Source organism: Danaus plexippus, chromosome 2 (assembly GCF_018135715.1).
Source record: "Danaus plexippus chromosome 2, MEX_DaPlex, whole genome shotgun sequence".
NCBI lineage: Eukaryota > Metazoa > Arthropoda > Insecta > Lepidoptera > Nymphalidae > Danaus > Danaus plexippus.
The window spans coordinates 2,969,553-2,982,904 of NC_083537.1; the positions used below are offsets into that span (position 1 = coordinate 2,969,553).

Here is a 13,352-nt window from a genome sequence, read left to right on the forward strand (position 1 = left end):
AAGATCGGTAATAAATTCCAATAAAATAGACCGAGCCATGTGAAGCAGTTCATTCCGCAGTTGTTCCTCGACTGAGTATAAAACGTTAAGTACATTTTACCTATGGCCATGACATGACAAGCCTAGGAAAGGCACGCCTCCAAAAAACTTTCATAAACGCACACTGACAATAAATTCACACACAAACATGAATTACTTATTACACCCTGATTTTAATAACGAAAAATAAAGACTAAATGATATATCAATATATAAAAGTCGGTCGCCGTGATCATGAATAAGTTAGTGCTATCGACTATTCGCCTCAAATTATTTACACACAGCGCGAACGGACAACACATTGGACTATATTTAGAAAGCTGTTACGATGATTACAAAGCTCCGTGTGGTATTGCTCGTGTACTAACGTAACGGGAACGCGAGGACACCGTGCCCATAAAACACATTCTCATTGATTATGAAACTAGAATTCATCAATGGAAAACATGTTTATAACTCCATTAATATAATTCTTGTACAGTTAACAGATGATTAAATTACATCTGCTATCCTACACCTACAGTCGCTGTTATTAAAGGGAGCTAATGAATAAAATGTCACATCAAGCCACGCGATATTCCAAAGCCACAAGTTTGAAACCCAACCTTGAATATAAATATTCAATTCTGTTATTTAAATATTTATATCGAAATTACTTCATGACTAATAATATTGTTAGAGATTAGATATATGTTGTTGTATCATAATCCAATCAATTTCTCGTAATAGTAAATAGAAGTGAAGTAAATGTAATTATAATGAAAGCGAAGTCCGCAGACATTTATACGTATGAATACCAACTTGTGTGTTATATAAAATTGAAATTTCGTTGAATCTAGTAATATGAGAAAGTATCAATGTCACTCATAATAAAGGCCGGCGGTTGGATTCTAATTGCTTCTCTCAATAAGACTTTTATCGTCGTATATATATATATATATATATATATATATATATATATATATATATATATATATATATATATATATATATATATATATTTAAGTCAGACATAATTAATAGTTGCAGTTGTTGAAAAAACCAGTTTAAAGAGCTGGTTAACAATATAAACTCACATGGTGTGTTGTACTGCTGGGACTGCTGGCGGGCGAGTGCCTCCTCGCCGGCAAGGGAGCAGGCAGCGGTGCGGGTAGCGGTGCAGGCGGATGTGACGGCGGTAGAGCCTTGCCTAACGCAGCCGCTCCGCCCTGGCCGAATAAGCGAAGCACCTGCTCCGGAGATATTGGCCGTTTCTTACCGTTAGCACTTAAATGGTTCGTACTGTTTCTTAAACTCGTCGCCCCTGTTTAAAAAAACGTTGATTAATTATAATAAAAATTAAATATAGAATAATGGTTATTATTCTGTTTTCCCTTATAATTTCCATCTTTTTAATAACGAAAAGTATTGTGTATGGGTTGTCTTTTTTTTGTATTATTCAGTAATAAATATACGTATATTTATTACTACTACACATTCGGTATCTCTTTCATTAATTCGTGTAGTTTATATATGTTTGTTTTTTTTTATATTTAAACGATGTTATAATACTCTGTATACGTGTACGTATAATAAAATATTTTTGTTTTATTGTATATTATTGTACACAGAATGACCTAATAAAAATAAAACTCGCATAACAAGGCAATAAAAATAAATAAGGCGATGTAATGACTCTTATAAGGACTCCATATACCCAAAGGAATTTCAGAATAAACTCTGCAATTTTTTAAATAATTTCCAAACAAATGATCAAATCTTAAGATTGCGCCGTATCTTTGTATGCAAATTAAAACAATAATAATATATTTGACAAGTAGCGATGACAATAGTATTTCATGTAAACACAAAAGAAATCGTTATAAATGCTCATAATACAAGTCAACAATAACCTGCAGTGTTTGCTATAGTAGTAGAACCGAGATATGGTGTTCTCGATAGTTTCCCCGAGTAGTGGTGTTGAGAGTATGGAGTGTGGTGGCCATGTGAGGAGGCCGGTCGTTCGACAATGGTATAGGATGTGCCCGGCGGGGAATAATAGACGCCGCCGCGCGCTCTGGCGCGAGCGTCCTCAGCCTCGTAGCTAGTGTGCCGGTTGTCCTGCAACCAAACATCCTTTAAAATAACTATCACCCTATATAGGAGTATCATCAATAATCTAAAATCTAACATAGTTTTATGTTAAAGGGGCAAACGGATCAGATAGTCCACCTGATGGAAGGTAGTTACAGTTGCCCAAGGACACCTGCAACATAAGGGGAGTTGCGCATGCGTTACCGACCTTGATTTTGGAGGAGGTACCTGAACACGTGATGATTGAAAGACCTCATATTGTAATTCTCTGAGATAACCTCTGGCGGAGAATCATTACACATCATGTAAGTACGTGAAAAGAAGGACCGCTACCCGTAAAGTCTTGCAATTGAATACATCCAAGTGTTATGTTTAATATCCGACGAGTAGTACGATGATAAAATAATCAGCAGGTAGAGCATAATTCGTCAACAACGACCCGTATGCTCCACCATTAAGGGACGCCGGCTACATAGTTGCATGATTAATTGGGTAGTTTGTGTGATGGTAGCTTCGATAGAATTGCCCGATTCAAAATCAATCAAAACCTACCGATATCGATTTTGACCGCCATGTTCTCGCCTTCGCTGTCGATGGCTTCAGGCCATCAATATGTGAGGTATAAATATATATTAGAAGATCCCCAGAGCTTCGATCGTGGCGAAATCCATACTGACAGTCACTAGTAAGCTGGTTATCTTCTAGATGACTCAAATGTTGCATATTGATGATTCGCTCCATCACCTTTGAGAGCATGAACGTAATCGCAATAGGACTGTAATTAGACGGATCTGTGCTGCCACCTTTCTTAGGGCGAGGAACCGTTTCATCGGATCTTCCTGGACCTGGTCTCCTTGCTTTGGCAAAGAAACATGCTAAACATCTCAAATCGGACTTGCTGCTTTCAACGTCCCGGTAGAGGAAAGGTGAGACGTAACATTTTATAATAGAAAACAACGAGAACCATTCTTCGGAATTGAACTTGTAATGGTGATGAATTGTTTATATTACCTGCTGTGACCGCGAATGTCTCGCGAGGTGGTGAGCAGGCGGATGCTGCGGCGTGGCGGAGCGCCAGCCGTAGCCCTGAGTGTAGGGCGGCGGCCAGCGAGCACCGAACTCCGCCAGCTCCGAGCCTTCGCCCTCCCCCGACCTCATGCCGGGGGTCGCCTAACACTCTATGGACAACATTAACCTTATAAATAGGTATAATTATCGTAAATTTTTATTATACTTTCATCTTTATAAGTGAATAAGGACAATACTTTATAAATATATGATTGAAGGGCCCGAACCTCCATTTTACAAAAAATATCTACGACACAATTAAAATCTCTCTTATTCGTAAGCAATAGTTTAAAATAACCATTGTCCGCTATATGACTACAATAGAATAATGATTTTATTCCATCTATAGGTGGTATGATAGTCGTTTTAATTATTTAAACTTGTATACTTTAATAATACTTATTACAAAGTCATAATTAAGTGTGGTTGGAGTTATAGAAGTTCCATTAGGTGATAGAAGATAAAAATAACTATTGCTACAGTTTTAGAAATCGATAGTTTTATAATAAACTTGCCCGTTCTTATAATCTTTAAACATTTAACTTGGTAAAATTAGGAGAAACCTTATTGCACTTTAAACGAGAACTAATACACTGAGAACATGTGATGTTGTTGCTAAGTTACATTAAAAACTTTACTTCCATCTGAAAATTTAAGTAAAATATTAACATTAACACTAACAAATTACAGTTTCCTCTTTGGAAATTCTTAGGAGAAGTTATTCTAGCAAAATAACTATTTGCCTGGGAAGTTTTCAGAAAGAGTAAAGTTATGTACATAAATTGTGGTGAGTTACATTAGTCTGCAAAAAGTAAATATTAATTTCCAGGACAAGCAGCACCTGAACTCCGAAAACTTATATTTATGGGTTCATACAACGAAGGTGGGTTGGCCGTTACCAAAAAATTTATGGATCCGCAACATTTTCGTTATACAATATATTTTTTTTTTTATTATTAGACACACAACGTTCACATTCAGTCTCAAATTAAAAGAGACTTTTTCTCAATAATTAAAAAACCTTGTATTATGTAATCAGTTTGAATTCAAACTTAATTGTTGTCATTTATATAATTAATTGGAAAAAAATACTGTGGATTAGTGTTTAAGAATCAAAATAATCAATGGATATAATAATAATTTTATAATATTGAACCTACATTCTTCTAAATATGATTTATAATTATATTAAAAATAAGAGAATAAGCCTTCCGTACACGTAACCAGTTGCTTGACGATCTACACGGCAGCTTCTTTTTGTTGCCCTGATGAGTTCAACTTTCTTTACTACCAGGGTTATAGACTTGACCTCATCACTTCCGAAATATCTACGATATTGCACTTCTTCTGTTAGATAAAATAATAAAATAATACATATATGTGTTTAATAAATAAATGTAAAGTAATTATATTCTATATTGCCTATAATTACAAACATTTTGCTTATCCTTTGTAAAGACACATACACGCAAACTCCTTACGTACGTATATAATTAAGGTTTGGCGGGGAAATGTATTTCCGAACGATTGTGAAGACTTCCGGCGATTGTAGCCAGACAAAACCAAGCCATTTCCGCCATTTACCTTTATCACGGCAATAGCAATTTGTTAAAAGTATTAATTCTAAGAAATATCCTGTCATGTTCTATTGTATTTAGTTGACTCAAAACAAAAGAGAAGCAATGACAGATTGCGACATTTATAAAAATGTATGCGAGTAAAAAAATACGTTAGATTTTAAGTAGACTTTTACTTGATCAAGTATAAAAAATGTATTTGATACTATAGGGAATATTTTTAAAGGAATAATTTTGATACAGTAATTGAGTTCTTTTTCTATGTAATGTATGATAAAAGTATAATTTTCACATGTGAATCGTAAAATGTTTTTACAGTTATATCAAGAGTTACTTTTGATGCCACTCACATAAAAATTTTGTCTTTGTTGATGTTAATTAAAAAAAAAAACAGAAATTCAACCCATACTTAACATAATTTGTATCTGTATAGTTTGAAAAATACTCAAATAAAGATAATTCTAAGAGACCGTGTATGGATAATAAAAATTACATAATTTTAATTTCAATGAAATTGCGTTTTTTTTAATTATGTTAACTATTTCGTTATAAGTTAATGCATGCATGATGCATGCCATATTAATAAATCAATGTAATCTCACAATTATAATATACTCGCTGTAATAAGTCGCTGAGTTTACAAAACAACGTATTATTATTTTTAATAAAAATTACCTTTTTTTCTGATCTTCATACATGTACAAAATTTCCTAAATTTTTCTACTGATACTGCAAACTTTAGTCTTCTTATTTTCAGTAAGCATTTGATCCGTAAACTTTGTATTTAAAGTAAGAAACGAATCCACCGAACGAAATTTATAAAAACACTTCTAAGGTTTTATGGATCTGGCGCAGGGATTATTAATTTAAGAAATGCTTGTTTTAAAAGTCAAATTTCAATGAATAAAGATGTCATTAGTTGAACGTTCCGTAGTGTTTTGATTTCGATTCAACTTGAAAATTCGATAAGACATTTTTTATGTTATCACTCCATTTGGCTTATGATTGTAACTACATAAACTTATTAGTAAACAGTTTTAATGTTACATAACTGAAAAACAATAAACTTGAGAGCTCTATCTCAAACCACATTCATATTTTATGGTGACACGAATGTGTTGTTGTCTGTGTATTTTATTGGGATTAAGATAATTTAGAACACAGCCCAAAATATATGATGATCCATTGATCATACTGATGAATCCTCAAGCCCCAGGAAAACATCCGCACTGCGGTCTATAAACGGTTATAAAGGTTTAACCAATGTACGAGTACAACAGTCGTTATCACTTCACCAGAATGTACTGACAACAATACAAAATACAGCTTTATTTTGTAAGAAGACATAAAAATACTAACATTTTTACAAGGATACCAAGACTGATATGTCATTGGTCTAACAGGATGTCTTTTGTTTTAGAACAAAAGGCTTAAGGGATAGAAGTTGCACATACATTGATACGTACAGATATATATTCATAGTTTTTAAACGGTATAATATATATATATATATATATATATATATATATTATATAAAATCTTACTAATATTAATATTTTTAATGATAAAGAGATACTTTTGAGTAAAAAAAAAAATGTTAAGGAAATAAGACATGTGTAATGTCATGTGCATATAAAAAAATATATATAATATAATACATAATAATTTTAATAGTCTAACAGCTGTCAGGTGGTCGCCTGCAATTGAAATATAAAAAAGGGACCGCAGCTTTACCCACTAAAACAGACCAATGAATTTTGGTGGTCTATAATAGAACAACCTTTTAATAAAAGGTCTAATAATACACATTATATATTAATATTTGTAAACAATAATTGACAGTAAACTTTTTAGTTATTTCGAAATAGAATCCATCTTTACTAACAATTTTCTCATTATTTACTTTATGATAAATTTCAAAATCCTCAAAGGTAACGATATTAAACTCCATGCATTTTTAAATAAAATTATATACGATGTGTTGTTAATATAATGTGTATATTATATTAAAAAGTAAAATAGCATGACATACACCTTATGTGCAGGGTATGTGCCAAGTGCAGATATTCACTGATAATGTTTCACGTTGATAAGCCACGCGGGATCTGGCGCGGCGCCAATCCGACTCCGAGGACCGGTCGCTCGGATCCTATAATATAGTTACGTATGTACATCCACTGAAGTGATTATTATTTGCACTCATTTGCTAGTACCTTTCATATATTTCACTTCTATTTTTATTAAACCACACCATACTTCCACTATTGATATTAGTATAGAAAACTAGAATAACATTCGTACTATTTTTAATGATAAAAAATTTTAGAACCTATTTTTTTTTTTTTTAATAATTTTATTATTGCAAATAAAATGTAAGAAAAATAAATGAAAATTAATTAATTTTTTATACCTTAATATGAATGCGTGTTATAAGAAACGTACATGTTGTTTGATTAGGAACGAAGTCGGTGACAAAAAAGAGGCTTCATTATTTCATTCTACGTGTAGTTTGTTCCTTTTGTCAGCCTTGTAATGACGACACTAACTCACAGTAACAATGCTCCAACAGAAATGTAGCTTAATGTGTCACGCTGAGACATAATCGTGTCAACAAAAGTAGTTTCACTAGGAAATAAATACTGTATCATTCATAAAAATAATTATGTTTCTAATATTATTTCAGTATATTTTACTAAATACTAGAAGTGATCATGTCTAAACAGATAACGAGGAATCAATTCGATCAACAGTGAAGCTGTAATTCAGACTACGTGTCAACCAGCAGCGAAGCAGTTAAACGACAATATGCAGACGTCACGGGAACCAGCGGGGTGGTTCAAGGCCGGGAAACTGGGCCACTGGGACACGGGGATGCTACGGCCTACGGAGCTACGAAGCTACGGAGCTACTACGACGCTACGTGACGTTCAAGAATACAGCGTTGTCTATTATCCACTAGAAGCACTGCACATTAAGAGAATTACACTTAAAATAAAAATTGTACGTGATAATGTTCGTAGTATATTACATTTACATATATTTATATTATTTTATGTGTGCGTTGGCTTTCTTATTATTTTAATTTCTTAATCAAAAATAACAACTAAAGCTTTAATAAAATATACAAAGATGACATTGGGTTTATAGATGATATAATAAGTTTTACATCAGCACCCAGTTCTGACGATAAATTAAGTTTCAAACATTTTTATTTTCTTTTTAATCAAGTCAATAAAACTATTTATTTATAAATTAAATTTTAATGTAGCACATGATTAACTAATTACAGTGAAAGTGAAACGAACTATGTCTACTGTTTCAATAATAACTAATCGCAATATGTGATAAAATTGAGTCCTTTTCAAAGACCAATCGACTGCAAATGATTAAGGTGCCAGTTATTCGCTCCGCTGCATATCATACGAAAATCTTCCGAGCGATCGACCCCGCCCTTACATCAAAGACATACATTTTTTATATAAAACTGACAGCACTATATATATACAACCTTCTTTAGTCATATTTCACTGGAATGGGATCAAAGGATTTTTTTTTTAACATTTGATTACAAAGACCTATCTCTTTCAGCATTTTCAAGCCCGATATCAGAGCAAAACAAGATGGTTAAGTACGCTGTAATATTTTAGATTAAAATTACTTATATGATAATATTAAAAAGTTTTATGATTTATACTTATATTTAAAGGTAATTTAGTTTGAATAAATTTTTTTTTTTGTAATAGAACTTAATTTCTTATTCGCTTATATGAATTAAATAAGTGATTGTCAAAATAAAAAATACAGTATATCGTAGCAGTAAAATCTCTTTTGTTCATTTATTTGATCTGTATTATAAAATTGTAGAATTAGAACTCGCTGACAAGAAAAGACTGTACAAAGTAACGATCGTATGAGATTTTATCGCGATCTGACATGAGACAGTTGTAATAGACGGACGGTATTTTCCAATATAATAAAAGACGAACAGAAAAATAAGTTAAACAAAGGATACATTAAACTCTATAAGTATGAATAAAGTGAATAATATAGGTACAAAAGAAAACCGTACAGTTGTTAATAAGTCTCCTATTCCGTGACGTTAACACTGTTATGATTATACACGTCAGACTTCAACATTGTTTGTAAAATACACTAGCAATTGAGATAAAAAAATTAAAAAATAAATCGCAAGTTAACGCTAACATCGCGTGTATAGAAACAAATCCTTTTAAATTGTGGTTCCATTGGCACGATCAAAACATGCCGTTGTTGTAAGGTATATATTTGTATGTTATCTACAACTATAATATAAATTTAGCTCAGTCTGAAGCTTGTTTGGATGAAAAAGGGGCAAAAAATGAATTTTCTATTCATTGAAATTTGCGTTTCTCGGATATTAAAAAAACTCCTAATTAGTAAATCGAATTCTTTTTACATATTCTACAAGGGAAATATGATTTTATTTTAAGAAAAAATACCCTACAATATTGTATTTCTGTTACATTTGAAAATTTACGGCTTACGCAGAAAAAATAATAGCATTAAAGAAGGTATAATTTATAATGATGATGATATGCCATATGCTTAATAATTGTACTTTAATAACGGCTATATATTTTAACAAGTACCTAATAAAATAATTATATTTGTATAGAAATGAATAAACTTGTTTCATTCTAACATACTGGTTATAAGAAAATAATATATGCAACACGTTTATACAAAGTTCACACCTTCACGTGTTCAACATCATCGACCGACACAAATTTATATGAGGCTTTGTTGACATGTATTTAAAATGTTAATTTGTAATCTGAGGACAGGAACTAGTGCAAAGGTTACCGCGTGATACGTATTTTATATTCACTTTATTAAATCAGTGTCACAATAAATACATTATTTAAAAAGGCTGCCAATGACAAACGGTCATACCTTTGTACCGTTTAACTCGAAGTCACTCGATTCATTATACATTCATTTAACATCACGTAGCTTGCCTTTCAGACTTTACTTCATGCTACAATAGTATTTTTTCTTTTAATTTCATTAATATCACTTAGCTGAAATAGCTAATAAACTGTAGAGAATATAACGCCTTTTTAGCTATGGGCCTAAATGTCTGTTTGGGCCCAAAATATATCGAAATTACACTTTACTTTTCCCTTGATTCAGTCAGAATACTCTGTGCGTGGGCGAAGTTGGCAGGAATAGATAGGCTTATTCTCTCTATGTAATAGATTAATTTAAATAATGTCTAAAATTAGTCCAAATACGTCAATTGACGCAGAAGTCACACAAACCCCTAACAATGTAAAGTAATTTAATTAGATTTAATTTTTATAGGAGTACCTTGAATAGATACTCGGAAAAAGGTCGTTTTTTCAATCATATATTTTTTTTACGACAGTATTTCTAAATAACCGATTATTTAATATTTATACAAATGTCGATTTTCATTATAATGATACCTAAACGAAGCACGACAAATATATTTATCATGAAGAAGTTTTTTCAACCGTTCTAACAAAAAATACGAAAGAACAGAAGAAAGTTGTTTCATCTTAAGTTCATGTAAATGATCATCAGTCTCAGCTACATGAGAGGTATGTCGTCAATTATAGACTTAATCTTATATATACATGTGTGGATGATATAATTAAATTTGATGGACGAAAACTAATTTAAGGCATATTAGCCCTAAAAATACAGGAAAAATACAAAACCTAATCCGAAAACTCTTGAGAGTAGTGTTAAGTGTTGATTGTTTAATTCTTTAAATAGTCATTAAGGATGTAGTAAAATCCATAACAATTGTGGGACAAAATCAACTTTGACGATGGAAAACTGTTGTCCTCATACATGGATTTAGGTCGCGGGTAGTTGTCCAACTACAAAAAGTTCGAAATCTCAAACCAATAAATACTTCGGATACTTAGCGATCTTAGATTTAATAACTAAAAAATATATTTTGATGATTGATCACATACGGACGTCAAAGTGCAAAATAAACGAAGAATAAAATGATACTTAGAGACCTGAACATATTAAAATGACTTCAATTAGTTACCTCTGAACAAACCTGATGAAGGGTCATGAAGGGAGAGACAGAGGAATGGGCGGACGGACAGTACGATACTACAAAAAACTACTGAACCTATGTACAAGAACTATACTCTATAATACTACTCTGTATCTGTTTTCTGACCTTGGTAATAAGTAGTTCATATGAAGCCTTACAATACGTTGAACACAAGTGAACACGTTTTATTTTAAAGGTATAATACTATCAAATCTACTTTTTCTTATTGGAATTACTCCATATTATTTTCAATGTTCATTAATTTTAACAAATGATATACAGAACAAGTGCTTTCATATGAAGCAGCAAGAATGACTCTTTGTCTTTATTATAAAAAAATCGAAACTGAAGTTTTAATATATCGGATAGCTTATTCTAAAAAAAGCTTTGAAATTTTCTCTCTAGCTCCATACTCCAATACACAAGCAACGGTCCATAAGGTCCTTATAAGATCTATAAAACCATGTGCGACAACAAAAATAAAAAAATATACATTAAAAATACAAAACATAAATAATTTCCACAGTAAAATGATTTCACGTTGCCTTTTACGTCTTTGTTTACGATCCACAGACCATTGATGGCTCTAATTTCGGAAACTTCTATTTTATTTCGTCGGGATCGTATAACTTACGTAATTTCGACTACTGGATACATAAATAAATTTAGAACATTTTAAACGCTATAAACATATCCATTCTAGAGGATAATTGGATTATAAAACTCTTAAATAAATCACTTTAGCAACGAACTTCAGACCTTAAATTGTCTGATGAACGAGGCCAATTACATTGTGATTTAAACAACGTTGTTAGTTTCGAGTTTAGTCTACAATTTTATCACGTGCAGTTCAGAGAAATTTATATAAAAGCCTCTGAACTTAAATTATTGGATTGTCGGGGACGTTGCGTGCAGCCAGCTCTAATGTCACGCGATTTACCCGCAAGTTACACTCTTTATTGTTATGAAGACCGAATTAGGTACAAAATTTACTATTAACTCGTATATTTCATTGAAACTAAGGAAAACTATAGCTCTAAACGTTGTTTTTCGCCATTTATATGGTTTATAAAAAAGTTAATTTATTTCAATAAAGTGAGTCACTGCGGAGGAAATTCCAAAATGGTTTTTATTTTAAAATGTTTAAAAGTTCCTTAAGCAGTATCAGAAAAGTAAGGGTTAAAACAAAAACATGGTGACAATATACTGGTTCATGTACGTTTTTGATGATGAATTATCAATTAGTAATATTTTAATGGACAGTAAATATAACAGACGAGATCACGATATATCTACTAGCTGGCCATGATTCATTTAATTTAATTAATTTTATAAAATATACTTTTATGAATTACTGAACAGTTACGCCGCAGATTTGTCTAATAAAACTGTTGATAATTTTTTTTTTGTGTATGGATTAAGTAAATAAACTATTGCAAAATTTCAGAAAGGTAATTTTTTTTAAGAAAAATATAATTTTATATAACAAAAATAACACGCTAAAAACAAAAAAATATTTTTTAAATAAAATGAATTCAAAATCTTTCAAACGGCAGAACAATCATATTTTTTCTTTATCAAGAATATTTTACTAGTGTTCATGTGAATAAAAAATTTGTAATATCCAACCTTTACGAAGATACCACGCATTTCAATCGTTAACAACAAAGTATACTAAAATGTATGTATTTATTTTAGATATATTATAAAGTAATAAATTAATTAAAGAGTGTCATCGGGTCATTGTCTTATATTTCAGAAGGTGTGCCGTAATCAGATTGCGGCACTCATTGAGCTTCAATGTAGACGTCGGCCGCTCCCACCAACGTGCCTTCTTAACACGACACCCCCAACAATTACTATCAATTAACTCAAACTTATTCATAATATTTAACCTATATTTACTAAAGTTGTTTCCAGACAATTTCAATAACAAAATATCAAAATACGAACAACATTACAAACATAAAACAGCAACATTATATTAAAAGCGTCTCACCTGACTATTTCATTTTGCGCGCTATACGATAACGCGCCATAGCTCCAACGGGAGCAGACAAAGACGTTTCAATTCACATATCGTATCAGCAGTTCACGTGGTGGCACTGAACACTCGACCGGCACTAGTGAGAGCTCCGAGGTTGTTGTTGTGAGGCGGTGGCGCGTCCTCTCGCGACTGCGCGTTCTCTCGTTCGATACGATGACCATGAAATTTTCAGCCGACTAACTGTCAAACGGTGGCACACGCAGGTGGCGTGCCATGCGCCACAAAATGTACCTTTCGCATTATACAGTCCGAGCTATTTTTAAACGCTGTGAAAATGACACTTTAACGATCCTAATTTTTCACCAGCTAATGGCCTTAGTGGCTTCCGTCGAAAACAATTAAATAAACAATTGCAATTCCTTTTCTAATGCTCGTTTACCTTTTATGTATTCGGTCATAGTACTTTAATAATAGCTAGCTTAAGCTGTTTATTCAATTCAGAAATCAAATCAAACATGCTTCGATATGT

The 13,352-nt window shown here is 32.1% G+C and overlaps 1 protein-coding gene across 4 annotated transcripts in view; it reads right to left on the reverse strand.

Moving 5' to 3' along the window:
- The window catches only part of LOC116779337 (whirlin), a 56,845-nt gene extending 43,843 nt beyond the window's left edge, over nucleotides 1-13,002 (reverse strand). For all 4 annotated transcript variants that reach the window (XM_061520884.1, XM_061520883.1, XM_032673569.2 and 1 more), the window contains exons 1-4: nucleotides 12,836-13,002; nucleotides 3,124-3,290; nucleotides 1,932-2,139; nucleotides 1,116-1,342 (exon numbers count right to left, since the gene is read on the reverse strand). In XM_061520884.1, the coding sequence (XP_061376868.1) occupies nucleotides 1,116-1,342; nucleotides 1,932-2,139; nucleotides 3,124-3,270 (582 nt within the window). In that variant the 5' untranslated portion in view covers nucleotides 3,271-3,290; nucleotides 12,836-13,002. The remainder of the gene's footprint in view (nucleotides 1-1,115; nucleotides 1,343-1,931; nucleotides 2,140-3,123; nucleotides 3,291-12,835) is intronic.
- Between the last annotated feature and the right edge of the window lie 350 nt (nucleotides 13,003-13,352).